General features: G+C 35.2%; 1 protein-coding gene across 1 annotated transcript in view; it reads left to right on the top strand.

Annotated features, from left to right (window-relative positions):
* Positions 1-164: 164 nt before the first annotated feature.
* The window catches only part of LOC138310162 (ADAM 17-like protease), a 38,442-nt gene continuing 21,199 nt past the window's right edge, over positions 165-17,407 (top strand). The window contains exons 1-19 of the mRNA XM_069251286.1: positions 165-310; positions 2,229-2,358; positions 2,632-2,762; positions 4,306-4,394; positions 4,954-5,054; positions 5,953-6,026; positions 7,053-7,192; positions 7,585-7,677; positions 9,236-9,322; positions 10,415-10,553; positions 11,120-11,230; positions 11,712-11,717; positions 12,225-12,340; positions 12,981-13,050; positions 13,640-13,766; positions 14,783-14,893; positions 15,469-15,531; positions 16,460-16,533; positions 16,810-16,928. Of these exons, the coding sequence (XP_069107387.1) occupies positions 256-310; positions 2,229-2,358; positions 2,632-2,762; positions 4,306-4,394; positions 4,954-5,054; positions 5,953-6,026; positions 7,053-7,192; positions 7,585-7,677; positions 9,236-9,322; positions 10,415-10,553; positions 11,120-11,230; positions 11,712-11,717; positions 12,225-12,340; positions 12,981-13,050; positions 13,640-13,766; positions 14,783-14,893; positions 15,469-15,531; positions 16,460-16,533; positions 16,810-16,928 (1,836 nt within the window). The 5' untranslated portion in view covers positions 165-255. The remainder of the gene's footprint in view (positions 311-2,228; positions 2,359-2,631; positions 2,763-4,305; positions 4,395-4,953; positions 5,055-5,952; positions 6,027-7,052; positions 7,193-7,584; positions 7,678-9,235; positions 9,323-10,414; positions 10,554-11,119; positions 11,231-11,711; positions 11,718-12,224; positions 12,341-12,980; positions 13,051-13,639; positions 13,767-14,782; positions 14,894-15,468; positions 15,532-16,459; positions 16,534-16,809; positions 16,929-17,407) is intronic.

Genomic DNA, 17,407 nt, shown 5'->3' with positions numbered 1-17,407 from the left:
GGTTCATAAGCTTAAACAATTATTCATTCCAATGAGTAAAATTATAAGTTTAAATTCACGAATGAAAATACGGCGCCAACTGTAATCTTGAGATTGATTAATCGACCGTTTTTTATCGGGCACCTGTTTCCGATTAGATAATTAGTCTCACCGGATGTCGGCGCTACAGCTGAGGCGCGGTAATTTCCGTTCAACTTCCGTGTTGTTGTAATGGGTCGGTTTAGTTTGTCAACAAACAAGAACAGATGAAGAGACATGCGGATATTGGAATTTCTCTTGGCTGTATTTGTCTCCACAAATATAAGCACAGGTAGAATCAATCATCGCCAACTTTTTAAATATATTTTTAACACACCTGTGGCTACCCCTCGTTACACTCAGCTAATGCCATCAATGTTTATGTGTAATTACATAAACAACCCTAAACTGTGGAGATATGTCAGTTTGAGGGCGAAATAATTTTTTTTATGTTTTTATAATTTTGATCCGAAATTGACAAAGATTAATGTACCTTTTTTACAGATAAGTTGAAATTGTTTGTTGTGAGTAACTGTTCAGGGGAGATAATGCAACTGCACAACATACATTTTCCTCCTGGATTTTGTTTATCTTAAATGATCTTTTACACGATGCCATAATGGAAATGAATTAAAGTACGTTTCAGTACAGCAAGTTTGAAAATATTATGCAATGAAAGAAAATCCATAACTAACAAACAAATGATAATCGTAACTTACGATAGCCCCTGAGCTAAGTTACTGTCACCAGAAACATATATACATAGAGATTGGAAACTCCTTCTTCGTCTATGTGACAGGCAGGGGGACCTCCAGTTTATAGGCATTTTCCCTTGGATAACTTCTTCTAAGTGTATTCTTTTAAACATGATAATTTTGCATCAACACAAAGTTTAAACATTATATCATGGTTTGATGTGAGCAGTTTTGCCAATCGATGTTATTTAATATGATTTTTGAACGTATGAAAATGAGCAATTTTACCTGGTTTTTCGAAAATTGGGCATTCAAAACCGGAAGTGCATTTTGTCTTATTATTATATAAGTTAAAATATTATTTTTTCTTTCCAAAATCGTACTCAAACCATCTGAAAATTACTTAACTTTTATAACAAATCAAAGTTATTCTGCTGCATTTAAGTATTTAAGATTTTATCTAAAAGCCCCTGGGGACATACAGAGGTACATCTGCCTATCGTAAAAATGGCGAAGTTGCCAATCTCTATGTATATATGTTTCTGCTGTCACCTATAAGGGTGAATATCACCTACAATTTTAAACTATTGCAATACTATTGCTATCGGGCAAAACACTATTGTGATAGTTTAACTATTACAGACTACAATTGCAGTAGTATTGCGATATTATTGTATTCTGAATTATATTAAAATCAAGCTGATGAATTGGCCGCCATGATATACATCTAGTGCAGTATTGGTTTAGAGTTACTTCCCTTTACTTGCTAGCGTCTGTACCAACTCAAACCCAATGAAGATCGTGATTAAAAACATTGTTGCTGTTTGCGTTGATTAAATAGCATGGAAAAAGTAACATTTTATCGTGATAGTTAGTATGTTTATCAATCCTCTCTGAGTACATGAAATTGCCATCGATTGATCAAGTTGATAGGCATACAGTTGCAATATATTGATTGTCTGATGTATTGTTACACCCCTAGTCATTTATGACATGATTTTTATTCGTAACTTAAGATATAAAATTTAGGAAGACAGGACATTTTACGAATCTTAGCTTAAAATAAGGTTACGATACATTTGTAACTTACAAAGCTTAGTAATATATATATACATAATGTAACAGGGGGAGAGAAGTGTGCCGCCAGCCAGACTCAAACTCGAGACCCCATACTTACTGGTCCGCTGCTCTACCGACTGAGCTAAGGCTAAATAAAAAAATGCTTTTGTTTCCGGTAACACTGAAATAGACTTTATTCAGCTTTATATAAACCATGGATGTGATTCCCAGGGTATTATCGGTGTCTTAATTTTACAGAATTTGTAACAAAATTACTGATTTTGTGCAAAACCAAAAAAACTAAGATTGTTATTTGTTTGCTTGAGGGCTAAACAGATAAAAATTTTTAAGTAGGCACTGATTTTATAGGGTCTGTCGGGTTACCGTAAACACAAATATTTTTTGGTATGGCCTAAAGGGAAATTCCCCCTAATATTCTACTTGATTTGATTTCAGGGGAACATGACATTAGGCTGAAGTATTTTGAAACTCTCAAGATTTCTGACATTAGACTAAGAACACGGAGAAGTGTAGACCCAAATCCAAAGTCTCATTTGCACCAGGTTTTCTTTTATGCTCTTGGAAGGTAAGTGATGTTGAACCCTATTGAATTATTGTAGTGATATAATAAAAGGTTAGGAAGGAATTGCCAGTAGTTATCCTTTCTTCTGGGTCATCTAGAAAATAACAACATTCTAAAAATACATAAAATAGACTTATAAAAAGAAAATTATTCAGGTAAACTTGTATTCCTTTATTTATATTGCAACATTATTTTCATGTATAAAGTTATTTCCATTCAATTACATTTTATCTGTAAATTGATGTTTGAACCTGTTCCCTTTTTTTTGTCCAACAGAGATTTCAATCTTGATCTTCGCCTTTCGACCATTATATCACCGGGGTTTAAGGCAACTATCGTAGACAGTGAAGGAAAAACACGCAAAGAACCCATAGACTACACACTGTTCTTTAGAGGGAAACTTACAGGTAAATAATGGTTATGATGTGTAAATGGACCCATAGACTACACACTGTTCTTCAGAGGGAAACCTACAGGTATATAATGGTTATGATGTGTAAATGGACCCATAGACTACACACTGTTCTTCAGAGGGAAACTTACAGGTATATAAGGGTAACAATGCGTAAATGGACCCATTGACTACACACTGTTCTTTAGAGGGAAACTTACAGGTAAATAATGGTTATGATGTGTAAATGGACCCATAGACTACACACTGTTCTTCAGAGGGAAACTTACAGGTATATAAGGATAACAATGCGTAAATGGACCCATTGACTACACACTGTTCTTTAGAGGGAAACTTACAGGTAAATAATGGTTATGATGTGTAAATGGACCCATAGACTACACATAGTTCTTCAGAGGGAGTCTTACTGGTAAATAAGGTTAACAATGTGTAAATGGACCCATAGACTACACACTGTTCGACAGAGGGAGTCTTACTGGTAAATAAGGGTAACAACATGTAAATGGACCCATAGACTACACACTGTTCGACAGAGGGAGTCTTACTGGTAAATAAGGGTAACAACATGTAAATGGACCCATAGACTACACACTGTTCGACAGAGGGAGTCTTACTGGTAAATAAGGGTAACGACATGTAAATGGACCCATAGACTGCACACTGTTCTTTAGAGGGAAACTTACAGGTAAATAATGGTTATGATGTGTAAATGGACCCATAGACTACACATAGTTCTTCAGAGGGAAACTTACAGGTATATAATGGTTATGATGTGTAAATGGACCCATAGACTACACACTGTTCTTCAGAGGGAAACTTACAGGTATATAAGGGTAACAATGCGTAAATGGACCCATTGACTACACCACTGTTCTTTTGAGGGAAACTTACAGGTAAATAATGGTTATGATGTGTAAATGGACCCATAGACTACACACTGTTCTTCAGAGGGAAACTTACAGGTATATAAGGGTAACAATGCGTAAATGGACCCATTGACTACACACTGTTCTTTAGAGGGAAACTTACAGGTAAATAATGGTTATGATGTGTAAATGGACCCATAGACTACACATAGTTCTTCAGAGGGAGTCTTACTGGTAAATAAGGTTAACGACATGTAAATGGACCCATAGACTACACACTGTTCGACAGAGGGAGTCTTACTGGTAAATAAGGGTAACAACATGTAAATGGACCCATAGACATGACACACTGTTCGACAGAGGGAGTCTTACTGGTAAATAAGGGTAACAACATGTAAATGGACCCATAGACTACACACTGTTCGACAGAGGGAGTCTTACTGGTAAATAAGGGTAACAACATGTAAATGGACCCATAGACTACACACTGTTCGACAGAGGGAGTCTTACAGGGTAAAATATGTTAGACAATGTCAATGTGTCTTTTTACATGTGCCTGTCTGCATTGTTTGATATGGAGTGTATTTGTTTCCATTTTTACATCTGCCTGTCTCGGTTGATTTACATAGAGTGTATTTGTTTCCATCGTATAATGGCTGTGTGTTTGTACAGGAGATGTTGAGTCTGAGGTGACGGCCCATTGGGAGGATGCTATTCTGATGGCCAGTATCAGTACCACTGAAGATGATTACGTGATAGAGGTAAAGACTTATTATTTATCCGCATCAACATCAAATCACAGGTAATGTTACCAATACTCAGTAATTTGTTTGTACTGTCTACTTAAACAAAGAGGTTAGAAATGAATTGTTTTCAATTGCCTTGTTCCTGCCTGTCTTTTGATTTGAAAACCTGTTGTCTTTAAAAATATGTTTCTGAAAGTGGAATTTGGACTACTTTAATTAAGAGTCATTTTAACCTTTGGTAACCATAGTATTATAGCTTATACGAAAGTATAAGAATTATTGATAATATTTGTTTGTATGATGCATCCTTTCCTAGAAAGTCCTTCCAGCATCCGGTAACTGTAAAGTGATTGTAGTTATGATATCACACACATGAAGAATTTCTGATAATATGTAACCATGGCCAATACTAGCCGCAATATACTGCTCGGCTAGAGAGAACTTCTCTTTAGTTCGATCAGTTGAGCGTCAGACTAGTAACCCAGAGGGCACAAGTTTGATCCCTGGGAGAGGCAGTGATTGTGTTTATATCAAGTCATGCGCTCTGTTACAAATGTTTGTTTTGATGTTACAGCCGTCCTGGCGAGTTCTCCCAGCGTCCACTAACCATAGTATCATAGCCTACAGAAAGTCGGACCTTATCTGGGATCACGAAGCAGAAAACACAGGCTACAAGTAAACACTTATACCTCATCTACATAGACAATTAATGTCACAAATAAAAGATTTATCATAATTTTTAATATGTTTTATGAATTCATGCAATGTTCAGTAAAACAATTTCTCACATAGCTAGCCATGTAAGATAGAGTTGTCCCATGAAAGACAGCTATGTAAGATAAATCTATCTTACATAGCTGTGACGTCACAATTGCCGAACAATCAGATGACGTCATATCAGCCAAAGTTGACATCATTTTTCTTCTATTTCGATTGATTTGCCGGATTTATTTACCATTTCATTTGTTTAATTAGCATTTCAAACCGTTTTACCTAAGATTTCTTGTTTATATTTTTATTATACTGTTAGTATTGTAAAATTTTGTAAATTCCATATGAATACAAAAACAGAATATGTATGATATTATCACATCAACTGTATGGATAGATTTACATGACTAAAATATTGAAAGTTATGTAATGCAAGATTGTCAATTGTCAGTACCTCAACTAACATAATGTCAGACAATTTTACACATTTTTGGCTTTGAGTGACATCATCAGCGAAATCACAATTCAGATGCAGACACTTGCTGATAATATTTGCACAGTGAAACTGGTTCTTTAATTGAGCAAACTTTCATTTGATATTGTGTGTTTACATATTACAAAGTTATCCACCCTTGCAGGTAGGTATTGATTATAATGTCATGTGTTTGCGAGAATAATATCACACTTTTCAGAGAAAATGATGTGAATTTCACTCACAAAATAATGATGTCACATTCAATATTTACTTACAAGGGAGGTAATTCTGTAATATACAAAAGCAGAATTTGTCACAGGCATTGTATACCTCACAATATTCTGATTATGAATTTTGATTATTGAGTTAGTGTATTTTGTGTTAAAGGGAGAGGTTTTGTGACGGAGTAGACAGTAATATTGACAGAGATGAGGAACCAACTCTAGTAGATTTAAAAAAAGGTAAGTACACATGTAACTCCAGTTACCTACAGAACTTTTAATAGATGAGGAACCAAGTCTAGTAGATATAAAAGAAGGTAAGTACACATGTAACTCCAGTTACCTACAGAACTTTTAATAGATGAGGAACCAAGTCTAGTAGATATAAAAGAAGGTAAGTACACATGTAACTCCAGTTACCTACAGAACTTTTAATAGATGAGGAACCAAGTCTAGTAGATATAAAAGAAGGTAAGTACACATGTAACTCCAGTTACCTACAGAACTTTTAATAGATGAGGAACCAAGTCTAGTAGATATAAAAGAAGGTAAGTACACATGTAACTCCAGTTACCTACAGAACTTTTAATAGATGAGGAACCAAGTCTAGTAGATATAAAAAAAGGTAAGTACATGTGTAACTCCAGTTACCTATAGAACTTTTAATCAGGTATGTTTTTTGAAGTCAGTGGTCAGTTCAAACACACTCCTTGTTTTGGTTATCAGGTAGGTGCTGAAATTCTGACAGAAAAATGAAAATGAGAAAATTGATCTATAGCCTTTTTAGGTCATTAGACCCAAAGGGTCAGGATGACGTTTAGTCATTGTGCTAAAAACACAATGCATTAATGAATGTTAAAGTCACCAACTTGAAACATAATTATTTGAATCTTTTCCTATACAAATGGTGCCAAGTTTGCATGGTCAAATGACCGTTAAGGGCATTGGGTCTCTTTTCTTAAGTTTCTGCTGATAATGCACTATTTTTGCCATTTGATTAATGAATTGGTTCAAAATTATTTTCAAGAATACAATATTTCAGGGGAAACAAACTTTATAACAAAAGACATGTTTTTAATACTTTTGAAAGAAATTCTTATTTTGCTTTAATCGTAAGGATATTTTGAAATAACAATTTTTTAAGGTCTAGAGAATGTTTGATATTATAATGAACTTTGTGAGTATTTCACTATCCTCTTCTCTGTTTTTGTTGGACAATAATTTCCATATAATGTTGATTTTCTTTTCATTGCTAACGTGTTGCAGATGGCCCAGTGAGCCGGGAGAAAAGGGATCTCTCTACACAAATAGGTGACCACAAATCATGTCGTCTGTACGTGGTGGCAGATTACTCATTTCACTCCAACATTGGGAAGAATAAGATCCATTGGACAGCTAGTTATCTGGTAAGTCTATCCCTCTCTGATTATAATAAAATAAGAATAAGATCCATTGGACGGCTAGTTATCTGGTAAGTCTATCCCTCTCAGATTATAATAAAATAAGAATAAGATCCATTGGACGGCAAGTTATCTGGTTTGTCTGTCTCTGTCATTTTGTATGATAAAATTCTGACTGGAATATTGTGTATAAAAAAAAATTTGATTCTTTTGTAAATAGAATTAAGTTGGTTGCATTGTGTAAAACTTTTAATGGTAGTGTATAATAAAATTCAGACTGAAAATATGAATATCATATAATTCTTTTCTTTCGATTCTTTTACAAATATTTCTTCATCAATTTCTTTGAAAATAAAGTTTGTGAAAATACTCATCTTTACTTCATTTATCTATTTCAGATAGGTATATTAAACAAAGTAAATGCAATATATAAGAAGACGAGTTGGCCAGACGACTCAGGGATGATGGGATTCGGGTTTGAGATAGCGGAGGTAAGAACAATTCTGAGATGATGTGTTTTTGAGACGCCATTTTGACTATCAATGTTTTGCTAGCTTCGTATCACATGATAAAAGCGCCACCTGTGTTCAGACTTTACAATCTAATTAAAGACGTGACCAAATTTCTAACCAATCAAAAATCGGCACAGTGTTACTATATAAAACTCTGAATAAATTAACCGAGAAAATCACACATGTGTTCACTGCTTCACTCATGTTACCGGGGACACCATCATGGCTTCTGTTGTTGATATTACGGCAGATATTTGTAATTATAAGTACAATGTCATGATATTTAAATATCACAGGCCTAAAAGCATATAATCTGACAATGATTTAGACGATGTTGTATTCAATTTGACCGATCGAAAATCTGACGGTCATGAAGAACGGCGAGGTCCCGTACTATTGCCATTACATGACGCCGTGTTGGAATGGACTGGCGAGTTTACAGCCGTGAGTGTTGATAATTTTGTTAGAAACTTGTTGTCAAAACTTCAATAAACTTTTAATATACTTCATTTAAAGTTGATAGATTATTTTCGTGCATTTTTCAACGGCAAATTATGTACAAACATCCCAAAACAAACACACTACTCGGAATGATAGAAAGTGAAAGTAGCGGTGAACGGGTCGTGAACCGACATGGACAAAGCAGAAATAACAGTGTTTTTCAGTGCTAATATATTGAATGAGCCATGATTCAGATATATATTAGTTTGTTTACGATATTTCAAGTAATTTGTGCAATTTTTTTTCTAAAAGTTATAAAAAATCGGCAATATTTTGAGTATTTCCAACAGAGAAAATCAACCATTTTCCGACCTGTAAACGTTTTTAATAATTTTTGAAGGCCTCATATCGAATAATATTTGGAAATGATACCATCACTGTGTAGTTTGATTCATTTTGAAGCAACTTTATTACCAAAATATTTCTCAAAAATAAACACGCAAGTAAATAAATCCAACTTTAAAAACGTATTATCAATCCAGACTAAAAACTTAAAAAAGTTACATTGAGATGGTGCATACACTTGAGAGATGTTGGAACTATGTTCGTGTTAAACATTGTATACTTTCCTCATGGAAGCCTGGCGATGCAGTCTACTAGTTTGCATGTGGTAAAGGGTTAAGACACCAAAACAACGTGGGTGAAGAACCATTAACTGCTGATTAGTCCTACATGCGTGATGTCCCAATCACTGGAAGGTACAACTAATTGATGGTAATGGTACTTCACTCTCATCGTTTTGGTGTCTCAAAATCCTCATTTATTGGGTTAATGTGTGAAAGGCTGTCATTCTAAATCTTTTTTTCAGTGCTTTTGCTCCAGAAATTTTGTGCGAAAATTTGATTGGACGAATTATATTTTCTGTATGATGTTACTTGCTTCATAATTTTATGCAAACAAAAACAAAAGACTTACTTCAAACATATTCAGTAGTTCAGTTCCAGTCTTAATTTACATACTGGTATCACTTGTTTTATTTTGTCAGTATGATTAAGTACATGTATACAAATTAATATTGAATCTGAATGTTCCACAGTTGAAAATCCATGAAGGTTATACTGTGGGTGAAGGCGACCATTACAACATGCCTAACAGGGACTACAACACGACCAGGCTGTTACAGGTAGAGTGTACAATACACTGAGATACGAAAACAACGTGGCTACAGTACGATTTACTGTCAATTAGTCATATGTTTAGGATATACCAAAACAAAGTGGCTAAAGTACGATTTACTGTCAATTAGTCATATGTTTAGGATATACCAAAACAAAGTGGCTAAAGTACGATTTACTGTCAATTAGTCATATGTTTAGGATATACCAAAACAAAGTGGCTAAAGTACGATTTACTGTCAATTAGTCATATGTTTAGGATATACCAAAACAATGTGGCTAAAGTACGATTTACTGTCAATTAGTCATATGTTTAGGATATACCAAAACAATGTGGCTAAAGTACGATTTACTGTCAATTAGTCATATGTTTAGGATATACCAAAACAATGTGGCTAAAGTACGATTTACTGTCAATTAGTCATATGTTTAGGATATACCAAAACAATGTGGCTAAAGTACGATTTACTGTCAATTAGTCATATGTTTAGGATATACCAAAACAATGTGGCTAAAATACGATTTACTATCAATTAGTCATATGTTTCGGATATACCAAAACAATGTGGCTAAAGTACGATTTACTATCAATTAGTCATATGTTTCGGATATACCAAAGCGACATTGTCAAAGTATGATTTACTGTCATTTAGCCCAACATTCCTGATATACTAAAGCGACATGGGTAAAGTAGGATTTACTTTCGATTAGTCCCACGTTTTGGATTTACCAAAATGATGTGGGTAAAGTACAATTTACTGTAAATTATTTTGCTATGATTTTCATGCCATCCAATGTCACCATGGCTATAAAAACAAGTGAGTCAGATTTTTATGGCAGAAAATTGACAGATCACAGTATGTATCCAGGCCTCATGACTGTGTACCTGTTCATTGTTGGAGAAAATGTCGGAGTATACAAAGTGCAAAGTCACATATTGTTTGATTGACTGCTGGCAAACTTCCATTTATCATCAATGATTTTGAGTTTTTTTTTACAATTCTTTATAGTTGGTGATGTCACTGTTTGAAGAACTTTCTTATCTTAGATTTTAAGATGTGGATCTATTTAAGTGTATGAAATTTTTTTCTGACTTTTAGATATTCAGCCGAGGGACAGAATTTCAGGGCTACTGTTTGGCCCACTTATTTACATACCAGAAGTTTGGGAGAGGTGTCCTGGGCCTTGCCTACATAGCTTCACACAAACAGAATACACCAGGAGGAATATGTTCTCCCTGTAAGTATAACACAAACAGGATACACCAGGAGGAATATGTTCTCCCTGTAAGTATAACACAAACAGGATACACCAGGAGGAATATGTTCTCCCTGTAAGTATAACACAAACAGAATACACCAGGAGGAATATGTTCTCCCTGTAAGTATAACACAAACAGAATACACCAGAAGGAATATGTTATCCCTGTAAGTGTCATACGCTAAGGAAAATATGTAAATATGTTTTACTAGAAATTAAGTCTTAGATTCCTTATAGTGAAATATGTCTAAAAAATAAACCACCTGAGAGAATGAATTCAAATGAAATGACAATATATTATATATACTAACCCAAGTAAGTAGAACTAAATGATAATACACTGTAGTTCCATACATTAAGGTCCATATAACTGGCCAGCTCTGACTTACAGAGTAAAAGACTTTGAAAGTACACATATTTTTTAATACACTATCTTTGAGAATAAGTCTGGGATTCTGTACCAAAACGAAAATGGGCTTATTATTGAGATCGTAAGGCATGAATAGAATAAGCTGAATTTAATATTAGCTCCCTCACATTTTCAGCCTTCACAGTGGACGGTCACCTGTCCACACTAAACACTGGCTGGAGTACGTCGGCCAACAGTCAGGGAAATAGAGTTCTCTCCCTTGAGGCAGCGCTGGTCACTGCTCATGGTAAGTTTCTACTCACAAGATTATTGTACCAAAACTAAATTAAATAAATAGAATCTCGGTGATTTGTCCAGATCTGATCCACCTAGAGAGCAAGTGATATAGAGATGCTAGAACTCATAAATCACCTGAACAATGAATCAAAATGCCCTGCATGAGTGATTGTTGAATGCATTAACAGATATCGTGTAAAACATTGTTTTATACGTCGTAAGTTTTCCTGTTCAATATCAAATAGATATACTCAGAAGTTCTTTTAAATTTGACTTCTTCAAATGGATAGAGATTTACTCATAAGTTTTCTGTTTGATCTCTTCAAATTGATAAAGATGTACTCATAAGTTGTGTGACCTCTTCAAAACCACTATTAAAAAATCATTTTACTAACTTCATATGAAAATTTGAGAATATTTGATGATGCTTCCTACTATTAAAGTGGTTACACTATATTCTCTGTTCCATATGACCTTCACCCTGGTGACAGAATTAGGTAAGTGTTATATTTTTTTCTTAATTTACCTAGTGATTGAAAAGACTATAAAATCTAGACTACAGTCAAATCTGTCTATAGATACCCAGCCAAGGGACCACTCAAAATGGTCTTTGTAGCAAAGTGGTCTTTATACTCAGGTCAGATTAAGTTGAAATTGATAGTTTGGGACCCTGCGAAAAGTGGTCTTATTTAGCAAGTGGTCTTTGTAATCACAGGTTTGACTGTAATAAAGAAATGTCATTTTAAAAGGATGCATTAAAGCCGATCCTAATCGTTGTTTGCATTCTAGGAACACTACTAAAATTATCACACTCAAATGTTTTTCACGCTGAGGATACTGACTTATTAGAGCAACACAACCACAGCAATTCACTATGCACATGTAAACAGAATTACATTGCAGGCAAATTTTAGTGACGTAAGTACGAAATGTGCTAAAATTAGAATACCAGTTAGACAAGTACACATACAGTAACTAATGATGTTTATTTTCCTGTCTTGTAGGTCACAGTTGGGGGAGTGAACACGATGCCAGTTTACGATGTACACCAAAACACGAGGCGGGAGGACACTACCTCATGTATCCCTACTCTGTCAGTGGCTACGAGGCCAACAATAAGGTCAGTACAGAGGTCAAATGTCATAACAATAAAGTCAAAATAGATTCAAATTATAGGGGTTATAATTGCTAACAATAAGATCAGTGCAGAGGTCAAAGGTTCTAACAAAAAGGTCATTATAGGGGTCAAAAGATAGTGTCCTGAGTACACGTATATAACTTGTTTAGCTATATCATTTGTGATTCAAAATTTCTATTTGGGTTATTGTCTCAGCTAAAAGTCACTGAGGCTTGTGTTTCTTGGAAGAAAAAACGCTAGGAGGTTGGTGCTTATTTCCTACACTAATACTGATGAGGAAATGCAATTTGCTGATTCAGAACCGCCTTGTTGATAGACACCAAGGACCAAAATTTTAATGATCAAGGTAGAAATTTTAATGAAAACTATGATCGAGATGGTAATTTTAATGAAAGCTATGATTGAGAAAGTAATTTTAATGAAAACTATGTTAATTTGAAACATTACATTAACAATCAATAACACGTACTGTATAAGTAAATGTTGTTTTCATTATCACATTTCCTGCTAAATCAATGTTTGATGTTTTTATGCAATGTATTGTTATCTTTTGTATTGAAAATTGCTGTACTGTAACAGAACCCTTTTAACACTATTTTAAATGTTTCCTTTTTCATTACAGTATTTCTCACCGTGCAGTAGGCGGTATATCTATATTGTAATGAAGTCTAAAGCCAAAGATTGTTTTACAGGTAAGATTCATGGTTCTATTTATGTCAACGTAACATTTACCTTAGGGCAAATTTACACTAATTACACTTACATGAAGCTCTCTTGATTACAAAATTTTCTTCTGCATGCAATATTTTGTACATGCGTGAACTTTGTTATAAAAAGTCTGAAAGTTTGTCTTTCATGAAAATCACAACACTGATGAAAGTTTTATGCATGCAAATCGTGAAATTAAGCACTCGAATATATTGAATCAACATTCCTTTATTCAGAAGAGACAAACACAACAGACAGGAGGCAGGTGTTTTTAAGGTTTATTCAGATAGTAGGTCTACCGGTTTCGCCCTGTTTGGGCTTCATCAGGACACAATACCAATAAAATTATTAACTAAAGTATACAAATTGCGGGCAAATTTCATTTCTGACGTAATGTACAATGCACGCAAGATTGTTAAGTCTAATATAAATTTGAGGACGTTAATTCCAATGTGACTTGTATATAGTATGAACAAAATAGCTGTATTAAATCAAACATTATCCCTCACAGCTCATGTTATTTAAATTTATTGCTAAATTTTAATATTAAAAGGATGAATCTCTCCTTGATAGCTCAGAGGAAATCCTTCTCGTTCTGCGGGAACGGTCGCATCGACGAGGGAGAGGAATGTGACGCAGGTGTGTCTGGTGATAACTGTTGTAACAAGGAATGTCAGCTGGTGGATGATGCCATGTGTAGGTAGGTGGAGGGGTGGCAGGTTACATACGACTGTCAGCTGGTGGATGATACCATATGTAAATAGGTGGAGGGGTGACTGCAGGTTACATGTGACTGTCAGCTGGTGGATGATGCCATGTGTAGGTAGGTGGAGGGGTGGCAGGTTACATACTACTGTCAGCTGGTGGATGATGCCATGTGTAGGTAGGTAGAGGGGTGGCAGGTTACATACGAATGTCAGCTGGTGGATGATACCATGTGTAGGTAGGTAGAGGGGTGACAGCTTACATACGAATGTCAGCTGGTGGATGATGCCATGTGTAGGTAGGTGGAGGGGTGGCAGGTTACATACGACTGTCAGCTGGTGGATGATACCATATGTAAATAGGTGGAGGGGTGGTAGGTTAAATATGTCTGTCAGCTGGTGGATGGTGCCATGTGTAGGTAGGTAGAGGGGTGACAGATTAAATACAAATGTCAGCTGGTGGATGATGTCATGTGTAGGTAGGTGGTGGGTTGACTGCAGGTTACATGTGACTGTCAGCTGGTGGATGATACCATGTGTAGGTAGGTGGAGGGGTGGCAGGTTACATAGATGCAGTTTTAGAGTTGTGTTGGACTGGTACAGAATTGCACAGTTCTTATGTCTATAATTTAATTTTGCTTGTTAATAACATTATTGAGATTCAATTACATGAGACTACTGTAAAATGTACACTCCAAATGTTATAGACCCAGACAAAATGGGAAATTGCTACATAATTTTGAATTGCCACGATTTGGATTGATTTTATTAGGTTTACATCATATCAGCAGCTAGGGTCATTTAAGGATGTGCCAGGTTTGTTGGTGGAGGAAAGCTGGAGTATCTGGAGAAAAACCACAGACTAGTCGTCTGTACCTGGCAACTGCCCCACATGGGATTTTAACTCAACCCACCGGGCCCCTTAGTTTCCACAAGTTATCATGGATATCAAAATCTACCGGTACACAAAATATTGTTAAAAAATAATTATTAAGACTGTTTTACATTTCAGTCCCTGGAATTTTGCTTGTTGCCGTAGTAACTGCAAGGTGGCCCCTTTTGGCACTGTCTGCCATGACATGCCTGATGACACGATCAGCTGTAAGGGAACAGCCTACTGCGAGTATCCTTTTATCAAAGTTTTTAGAGAAATTCACTCTAGGTTACCAGGTATATCATATCAAAGATTTGTTTATTTAACTAGCTATATGCCCAATTTGATTAAAATACAAATCCTTATAACCAATTTGTTCAATATAGGATCTGACAACATTCCATAAAGGGTCATGTTCAGATGACCTCTTGTACCACCTGTACTTGTCATCAGATCAAATGCATTTTCTACACTCTGCTGCATCAATTGAAAACACCAGTTCGTCGTAGTATGTATATACATTTAACTTTGTTGTGCTCTTTTGGTGAGATGACTACATACAAGAAATTAATTCTGCTAGCTTTTTCAAACTATTTTATTACCTGGAATTCACTTTCAAGATTCTGGAGGCAGCATTTCTAAAGGTCACCAGGACGTGACCCCTAATGGAATGTTATCAGATCCTGTTATCAAACATAATGATTATAAGGACCTGTATTTTAATCAGATTGATATATTGCCAGTATTCTGGAACCCTTTGAATAACATTATGTACAAGGAAATTTGTCTTTGTAATGTACAAACTTTTCTTTAACAAGTGACAGTGGGTTAAACATGACCTGTCCCAAACCGAAGGACAAGGAGGACAACAGTACCTGTGTGGACGAGTGAGTAACTTTCCTCGTCAGATAATCCTTCACAATGTTGCTGATCATAGACTGAGTATTGACTCAAGTCTAGTATTCAGATACAAGTACCGTATTCGACCCAATAAGCGCCCATGTCCCTATAAGCGCCCCTCCCCCTTTTTGAGGCCTCAATTTCAATTGACCGGGTACAAATAAGGACCAAAACTACATAAAACGGTATAAATTTGCAATAACTTTGACTTATTAGCACCTTTTCATTTTTATCAATTTTTTAAGCGCCCTGGGCACTTATTGGGTCGAATACGGTAGTTCTTTAAAAACCTTTACAGAGGACTCCACTTCTTTGCATAATAGTTATTCAAATAATTTGCTTATTTGTATAAAATTCTCTGGTCCCGATTTCTTCCTTCTTTATCTTTGTATTTGCATCAATTTTTACATGACCTGGTTATTCGATTAAAATATCTCGGAAATTCTAAAAATTAAATGAGTATTTTTCAATTTTGCTATGTATTTTCAGCAAAATTTACTGATACACATTTCAATGTTCCTCGTTTTTACTAGAAATCAGCATGATGACACACTAACATTGTATGGCTTGTTATTTTATGCATGAATCAGGAAAGATATTCAACACTGATATGATTTGCATCAGCAGTTGTAGATTATTATTTCGGTCTCATCACTGACTAAGGAATCTTTAAAAACCTATTCTACCAAACCCCTTATCCTATAATTCTAAAACATAAACCCTAAAACCAAAACTAACTCTAGGCTTACACTATCACTTACCCTAACCCTAAAAGTTTCTTTTAGAACTTCTTTTCCATATTCTAGACGTTACCCAAACTTTCTAATAATGCTTTCAACAAGGACAATATCAACTTATATAATTTGTTTCACAGTTATTGTTAGTAGAATTAAGTGTACACAATGTGTATTACAGAGGACGGTGTATTAATGGTACGTGTATGGGCTACTGTGAACAGAGAGGAAAAGTGGCCTGTATCTGTCCTCAAGGTACGTCATATTTAACTTGTACTTGTGAACAGAGAGGAAAAGTGGCCTGTATCTGTCCTCAAGGTACGTCATATTTAACTTGTACTTGTTTTGAAATAGAAATTGTGAAAATTTGTATCTGTGAAAGGTACAGTAATGGACTACTAGTTTTGGGCGGCAGTCAATCAGTATATTACCATATATTACCAAATATATTACCATAGATTCAAATTTAGAACAACTAATTAAGAGAGACATATAAATTGAAAAAACAGATTTTTTTTTAAATCCTTTCAGATTCCGCCTGTTTTCGTTGCTGTATAAAACTGAACACTACTGGAGCCGTCTGTGAGATGGAGCCTGAGATGGATAAACTTCCTGATGGCCGTCCCTGTTACCGTGGATACTGTGTCAATGTAAGTCACTGATTGGTCCAATATTTGATGACCATCTCTGTTACTGTAGATACTATGTCAATGTAAGTCACTGATTGGTCTAATATTTGATGACCATCTCTGTTACCGTGGATACTATGTCAATGTAAGTCATTGATTGGTCCAATATTTGATGGCCATCTCTGTTACTGTGGATACTGTGTAAGTCACCGATTGGTTTAATTTTTAATGTTTATGCTTGTAGCCTTAATTGTAAGGAATATTTGAACTGTAAGTCTTTAAATTATTAAAAAACCTAATTTATGTTAAAGGTACAAATTTATAATAGCGCTCAGCTTAAATAAAGTGGGACGACTTGTTTACCCGTTGTTAGTATAATATGACCGGGTGAGGTGTGTTGCTTGGTGCCTTCAGTGGCATTCTTCAGTGATATAACACTATAAAAAGGGGCAAGAGTTCAACTATTATAAATAGACACAACATGAATATACTGTTGGCTC

Source organism: Argopecten irradians, chromosome 16 (genome assembly GCF_041381155.1).
Source record: "Argopecten irradians isolate NY chromosome 16, Ai_NY, whole genome shotgun sequence".
Taxonomy (NCBI): domain Eukaryota; kingdom Metazoa; phylum Mollusca; class Bivalvia; order Pectinida; family Pectinidae; genus Argopecten; species Argopecten irradians.
Note: the sequence above shows the minus strand (reverse complement) of the source record. Positions and strands in the feature narration are given on the sequence as shown.